Source organism: Cucurbita maxima, unplaced genomic scaffold (assembly GCF_002738345.1).
Source record: "Cucurbita maxima cultivar Rimu unplaced genomic scaffold, Cmax_1.0 Cma_Scf00020, whole genome shotgun sequence".
NCBI lineage: Eukaryota > Viridiplantae > Streptophyta > Magnoliopsida > Cucurbitales > Cucurbitaceae > Cucurbita > Cucurbita maxima.
The window spans coordinates 1,702,372-1,710,159 of NW_019272036.1; the positions used below are offsets into that span (position 1 = coordinate 1,702,372).

The 7,788-nt window shown below is 28.5% G+C and overlaps 2 protein-coding genes across 3 annotated transcripts in view; one reads left to right on the forward strand and one right to left on the reverse strand.

The window, feature by feature from the left end:
- LOC111494474 (uncharacterized protein At1g28695-like) overlaps positions 1–1,227 on the reverse strand; it is a 2,953-nt gene extending 1,726 nt beyond the window's left edge. The window contains exons 1-2 of the mRNA XM_023144417.1: positions 1,041–1,227; positions 236–640 (exon numbers count right to left, since the gene is read on the reverse strand). Coding sequence (XP_023000185.1) covers positions 236–640; positions 1,041–1,196 — 561 coding nt within the window. The 5' untranslated portion in view covers positions 1,197–1,227. The remainder of the gene's footprint in view (positions 1–235; positions 641–1,040) is intronic.
- A 3,859-nt stretch (positions 1,228–5,086) lies between these two features.
- The window catches only part of LOC111494326 (tubulin-folding cofactor D), a 13,251-nt gene continuing 10,549 nt past the window's right edge, over positions 5,087–7,788 (forward strand). The window contains exons 1-3 of one of the 2 annotated variants that reach the window (XM_023144248.1): positions 5,087–5,374; positions 5,832–6,379; positions 7,074–7,176. In XM_023144248.1, the coding sequence (XP_023000016.1) occupies positions 5,168–5,374; positions 5,832–6,379; positions 7,074–7,176 (858 nt within the window). In that variant the 5' untranslated portion in view covers positions 5,087–5,167. Of the gene's footprint in view, positions 5,434–5,831; positions 6,380–7,073; positions 7,177–7,788 lie in introns of both variants that reach the window. The other variant, XM_023144249.1, reaches the window with a different exon arrangement.

Consider the following 7,788-nt stretch of genomic DNA (forward strand, 5'->3'; position numbering starts at 1 on the left):
AAAAAAAAAAAAAAAAAAAAAAAAAAAAAAAAAAAAAAAAAAAAAAAACATAATTATGAAAAAGCGCTCTATAAATTTGAGAAATTATATTTTTATTATTATTTTTTTTTTTTGGATTTGTTGAGATTAAATATTTTGGTAAGTTTATTTTTGTTATAATACATAAATAAATAAATAAATAATGATTTTTAATAAGATTTTGAGTGAAAATAAATTACCAAAAGTCGAATCGTACCGTGAAGATGAAGTTGTATCCCCGTCTGAGGACTTCCAAAAGAAACTCAGTCCTACTCCACATCATCTTGATGAAATCCTCCGACATGTAAAGCTTTTCGCCGCCGAAATCGACGCCATTTGTTACCAGTCGGTAGCAGTGCAGGCGAAGGAACCGGCAACGGTCGTACGCCGTCTGATCGACGGCGACGAAGAGGAGGTGATTTACCAAACTTTGAGTGCCTTCTCCTAGCCAGAAACTGTCGAGAAACACGTCGAGCATAGTAGTAACGGCTTCCGGTTCTTGATTGGCGTACGCCTTGTTTATGACAGCGATTATCACCGTCTTGTTCGCCATTGACGCTCTGGCTAAAGCCGATTCAAGCTCGTCTCGTGGTGCAACAGAATCGAAATTGCTGGTATTACTCTGAATCATGGAATCCAAAGCGAAATTGTAATCAATTCATAATTTCAAGAAAATCTCAAATAAATAACGAATTCCAGAGCGAATTTATAATCATTTCTAATATCAACAGAATCAAAGCCAGTAGCACGGTTCTACAACAACTAATTCAAAATTACACAAAATCTGCAACAGAATCGAGATCGCTAGTACATTCTGCAGCATTAATCCAGAGCGACTTTACAATCAACTCTAAATCACACAAAAATGTCGTAAATAGACGATTCCGTGCGATTACGCGACCGAATCAAAATCACAAGTAGTACTCTCCAACAATTGATCCAGAACAAAGCACAATCAATTCAAAGTTGATCAAAAACAAAAAAGAACATAGAGAAATAGAATGCGATTACGCGACTGAGACCTGATTTTGAAGCTTCGTGTTGCTGCAATAGCGTCCGTTGGAAAGAAGCATGAAAGGATTGGAAACAGAGGAAGACCAGATGCATAAAGCGAGAACTCCAGCGAAGAAGAGAGACGGAATCACATAATTTCCACCGGAAAGCTTCGAGAAATCCATGGAAATGGTGGAAAAACGAGAAGCAAGAAGGATTTGAAAGAATAATAATCAATTCTCTCAAGTTCTCTTTGTTTAGAGAGCGAATTTATGGTCAATGAACACGGCAGGTTGTATATCAACAATTCTTTGGTTTTTTTTAACTTAATTTTATTAAATTTAATAAAAATACAAAATCGTTCCAAATTTTATAAAGAAATGACTTAACCTAGAAATTAACTAAGTATTTTAATTTAGAGAATTAATTAAAAAAAAAACTAAATTTCAGCCTAATATTTTATTTCCATTTAAATTAAATATTAATTAAATTATGGTTTCGTTTTCCACATAGAATGGGAGGGAATCTAAAGTTGACTAAATATGACATACTTGTCCAACCTAAAAAGAATTTGATTATTAAAAAAAAATATAAATTAATTTAATATCCATTATTATATTTAGAATTTTAAAAAAATGCTTAATTATATTATTTTAAAATACTAACTATAGAATTATTTTACTAAGTTTTTTTAAATAAAATTGGTAAACTGCTTCTCTAAATATTTTGGAAAACTATTTTTCATTTATATTTTTGGAAATTGATATTTACGTACCTAACTTTATTTTCTATAAAAATAAATATTATACGGATGACTTTGAGTTTTCTTTTTTATTAAAAAGTAACTCTTAAAATTTTAATTTGAATTAAATTATGTAAAAATAGAGGGCAAATTATTAATTTTTTTATAGAATAATTTAGTAAAAAATAATAAAGTTATAACAATTCAATTTAAATAAGGAAAAAATAAATAAAATTATTAATATTTTATTTTTAATTTGAGAAAGCACATATCTAAATATGAAAAAATATAATTAATGAAATTAATAATTTAAATTGAAATTTATAAAATGTGATCCTACAATTTTTTTTAATGAATATTATAATTTAAAATAATAAGCGTCATGTTCGTGGGCGGGATTGGGTGTGGTCAAAATCAAATTGCCATCTTCAAATTTCCCAAACTACCCTTGTTAATGGATTTAAAAAGTCTTATGTAATTAATGCATCTTTTATTAATTCCTTATTAAGGCTTAATTATGATTATGGTCTATGGTTACTATTTACCATATTAGACTTCCTAATTTTATAAATCATTATTTAATTAGTAAATAAAAGCAGAAAATAGTAAAGCAAAAAACTTCTTTTACTCATAATTTCTTTATTTAATTAATTATTTTTTAAGAAAATAAAAATATATATAATTGTTTTATTTTATTTTAGAAATAAGACTTAATTAAGATTTTAGAGATATTTTGAAAGTACATTAAAAAATAAAAAATTAGTAAATAAACTTTTCACATGCTATATTAGGGTATTAACCATTATTTTTTATTTTTAAAATATCTTTGTAATAATAAAATATTATAATATTATAATATTTTTTAAACAATATATATTATATATTTATGACTTTTTTAAGGTGGATATGATTATTAAATTATAAACAATAAATATTTTTAAAATATTTATAAATTCAATTGAAATTTCATAACAAAAACTAATTTAATGAATTGGCTTTAATAGTTAGGTTTTCCTCATATAACTATTTAATATTTAATTTTAAATTTTTGGTTATTGAAAATTAAAAGCATATAAACACTACTTTTATTTACATTTTTTTATTATTTTTTTTAAGGCTTAAATAAAAAAAAATATTAAACTCTGTCATTTATCTAAAAATCTATCAATAAAATTTTAAAATTTTAAAATTTTTAAAGAGTAAAAAAAAAATATATATATATATATATATTACTTTATTTAAAAAATACCATTAAACTTTTAAAAATATTTCAAACATAGTTTTTTTCAAAAAAATTAAAAAAAATACAACTAGTTTTCAAAAATTTAATTTAACACCCTCATATTTTTTTAGCATTTCATATTTACTTCATATTTATAATATATAATATGTGTACACGCTACCAAAAAATTCTAACGAGTAATATATTAAATATAAAAATTAAACCTTATCCGTAATTTTGTTTACCATAAACTTGTATTGTTTAGTCGTCTAGTGATACTATTATATAATTAATCGATAAAAATTAAAGAAATTATCGAGTTCGTTCGTTTATGATGATTATGAAAAATAATACTATATTAGAATTGTTGATGTAAATAGGCATAAGAGCGGGTTTTTCTCTTTTTTCTCTTATATTTGTAATGTAATATTCATGATGGATGATTATTTCAGATTGTAAAATTAGTACAAAATTTATTAAGTTGCTTAGAGACGACGATAATATGTTAAAAAGTTAGGCAAGGGTTAAAAAGTCAATTTTTTAAAGAGGCGATGTTTGTATATAGCGCGTTGTAACACGTTTGAATGAGTACGTACGACATCGAGCCTTTCATTATGACCTTTATTATCATATGGGATCTAATAAAATCCTTGCTTAAGTGTGAAATGAAGGAGATAGCAGGGAGAGATTTATTTTATTGCGAGAAATTCAATCTCCATGAAATAAATAAGAATTCCACGTGGATGAAGACGAGGAATGTTTATCGATTACTTTTGAAATGAAAAAGAAAAACAATAATTTCAATTTCTATATTGGTTCATATTATGGTTAATATTATATGGTTTTATTCGATACGATGTGTTCAATGATATGTTTGAGATACGATACGAGAAGGATGCACTAAACATAATGTAACGATTGGAGTAAGATATGTTCATGTAACGTTAAAGTTAGGGTTCGTATCGAAATACTATGGATATGAGAGATTGATAAAAATGATATAGTCACGATCGTTGATAAAAGAATACGATTAAGTTATGGGTAGAAAGGGATAAGATTATGATAGATTGGTAAAACGTAGAAAGAATATGTATGAGCTCTGTGCATAATATATGGTACACATCCAAGTTGTATATTAAGATAGTGCCATAGGAAAGAGAATGATATGATAGGTTCAGTCATTCCATTTGCATGTTATTGCATTTATCCCCAATAGTGAGGTTACACTCACTAAGTACTTCTTAAAATACTAAAGTCAAGTGCTACCTCTATTGTAGGTTAAGGCAAGACATTTTTGTACGGCTAATAATGACATCGCAAGTCGAGATCATGACACATATATTTATTTTCTTAGACTTAGGCTAGAATATAATTTTTAAATTTAAACATTTATTTATTTTATTCAGTCTTTTGTTGTGTCGTTTTTAAAAGAGTTTTCAAAACACGTAAATTCATGGCTGTGTTTTAAATGAAATATTTCTACCTTCAATGTTCATGATAGGTATATCGTACCGACCTTAATTCAAGTACAAAATTTCGGGTCGTTACAATTTCTGTTTTATTTTTACTTATATTTATTTTAATTTTCGGTTGATTTGTTTTAAAGATTATTTATTAAACTTATAAGTTGTTATGTTTCAAATTCTTATTTTCTCACATAACCACAGTAACAACAAGTTTAGGTAAGTAAGTAAAAAAGTAAAAATGTTAAGTGCTGATAATATAATTTTTATTTGTTAATTGTTATTATTTTTCTAAAAGGCAGTAAATTCTTTCAGTCCAGTAATTTTATTAATATATATTTTTTATTTTCTAAAATTGTTGTATGTTTAAAATATTTAATTTAATTTCGAAAAAGATTTATTTAGTATAAATGGGTAAATTAGTTTTAATGTATTACCATAGAAATTTGAAATAACCTATTAAAATATTAGGTCAACCTAATATCCATTAATCATAATATTTTCTCATTTTATTTTATTTTATTGGGGGAATTTGAAACGATTAATAAAAATAAGACTTTAAAACTTACTTTAAAATATTAATTAAAAAATAATTTAAAATATTAAATAACCTATTTTTTACACGAATATTCCTCGTTGAAGCTCCCCACTTTATTTTTTCAACTTATATTTTGTTCTTACAAGAGCTCAGTGAAGCGGGCGGGAATTCGAGCTTCTACTGCTCTGAACATGGCGGCAACGACTGAAACAGCCCCAAAGAATGAGGAGTTTGACGGAATGGTAACGTACGACGACGATGACGAGCACGAATCGAAGGAGAGGGTAATCCAGAAGTATTTTCTTCAAGAATGGAAGCTCGTCAAATCCATTCTCGATGATATAGCTTCAAATGGACGCGTCTCTGATATATCGTCCGTTCACAAGATCCGATCCATTGTAATATTTTCCGGAACTCTCTTTCCATTTCGTGTCGAGGTCGCACATTGAATCTACGTGTTCGAAGTTTTCGTTTCGGAAACTTTTAGTGATTTGGTGGTTGTTTAGCTTCTAGTTCTGGTCTAACGACTGTTTAATTTGCCAAGCGGGGCATGTATTTGACGGATATAAGTAAACTAGTTCGTGAGAATTAAAAGATCCCACTGCTTTTTAAGTTCATGATTCGATCCATGTGTAAGGATTATGAGATCTGTCGAAATGAGAATGAAATCATTGACTTATTTTGGGACTATCGATTTTTGGGTAATGCTGATTAAAACCAGCTGCTAGCTAGTCATAGTGGGATGGATAGAATTTCTAGTCGATATGTTTCTTCGTTACGTTTGAAATTGAAACTAGACTCAATTTTTATGCAATACACATCACTTGACATTCTGAAAATTGTCTTCTTAAACAGATGGACAAATATCAAGAACAGGGTCAGCTGGTAGAGCCCTATTTGGAGATCATAGTCTCTCCTTTGATGTCTCTAGTTTGTTCTAAAGCAACTGAACTTGACGTAGCTTCCAACAAAGTACTTGAAGCAATAAAGCCAATATGCATCATTATCTATACTTTAGTTACGGTCTGTGGATACAAGGCTGTCATCAGGTTCTTCCCACATCAGGTTTCTGATTTGGAACTTGCTGTGTCTCTCTTGGAGAGGTGTCAAAATACAAACTCGGTGACCACATTGCGACAAGAGAGTACTGGAGAGATGGAGGCTCAATGTGTGATACTGCTGTGGCTTTCAATACTTGTGTTGGTTCCATTTGATATTTCCACTGTCGATTCAAGCTTATCCAGCACCAATAGTTTAGCTAAATTTGAACCATCTCCACTGGTGTTGAGAATTATAAGCTTCTGCAAGGATTACCTTTCAAGTGCGGGGCCTATGCGAACAATGGCTGGGTTGTTGCTTGCGAGACTTTTAACACGCCCAGATATGCCTAAGGCTTTTATCAGGTTTAATGGATTTCTGAAATTGTGACATTTAATTTTGATTTTGAATCAGGTTATCCAGTTTGAATAGGTTACAGATGGGTAGTATCAAATTCTACATGGAAGTTGCCCTTTACATGTTGATTTTATCATTGGATCAAACAATTTCTTTCATAAGTTGTAGTACTACATATACTGCAACTTGTTTATTCAGTTTTTGATCGAAGATAACCTGAAAATTGGGAGCCAGTTTCATTTTGATTTTCATTTATTTACTGCTTTCTTGTTATTTCAGATACAAATTCTTATTTTTTTGTATAGGTTACAGATGGGTAGTATCATATTCTTCATGGACCATTTACATGTTCATTTTATTGTCGGACCAAACAAAATTCATGTTTTTTTTTTCTCTCAATAAGATGCAATACTACCTATACCACAACTTATTTATTCATTTTTTACTCCACATAACCTGAAAATTGGGTGCCAGTTTCATTTTGCTTTTTATTTATATATCGCTTTCTTGTTATTTCAGATATAAATTATGAGGGCTTTAACTAAGATTATATTTTAGCGTCTGAAAATTTGGATTAAGGCTAGGGCTTAGTTCAACTAATTTTCGTTTATTTGTTATATGTGTGTATCTGCTGAAGTGTTTCCCTTTTGTTTTGTTCAGACTCAATACTGTATGCTAACTAAGCTTATTTGTGGATGACAGCTTTATTGAATGGACGCATGAGGCCTTATCTGCCACAACAAATGATATCATGGATCACTTTCGGTTGCTTGGTGCTGCAGGAGCACTAGCTTCCATTTTCAAGGTTTTCATTTCTTTTGTTCCAAGTCCATATTACTCAGAATATGCATTTTATTAACAGAAAAAGATCATAATCAAGAAAACAAATTACTTTGTTTTTATGGTTGGAGAGCTAAAAATGCAAGACTGCACGTAACCAATCTAGTGAACGTACATATTAATTTAGCTCATTTAGGTGCTAATGGCTTTTTCCTTCCCCAAGTAGATCTGTTATATTTGGACTTAGATGGTAATTCTCAGATTTTATTTTTATTTTTTATTTTTATCTTTTAATCTCTTGTTATGTTGTTGAGGTTTATATTTTTATTTATTTATCTCGTTGGGATTTGTTATTTGTTTGGTCATTTCTCTTTGCATTTTTCCTTAAAGATGGAATATTTGATCCTCCTAATTCCATTAATCCTTTAATGCAATCCAATGTTCTTTTAATATTAATTTAAATTCAAAAAAATGGCATTGGAATTGCATAAATGTATATTGTTTTTCGCCCTTTTGATGGGCTGGCTTTGTATGGTGAATGGAAAAGGGGTCATGACTTTTTTTTTTTTTTTTTTTTTTTTTTTTTTTTTTTTTTTTTTTTTTTTTTTTTTTTTTTTTTTTTTTTTTTTTTTTTTTT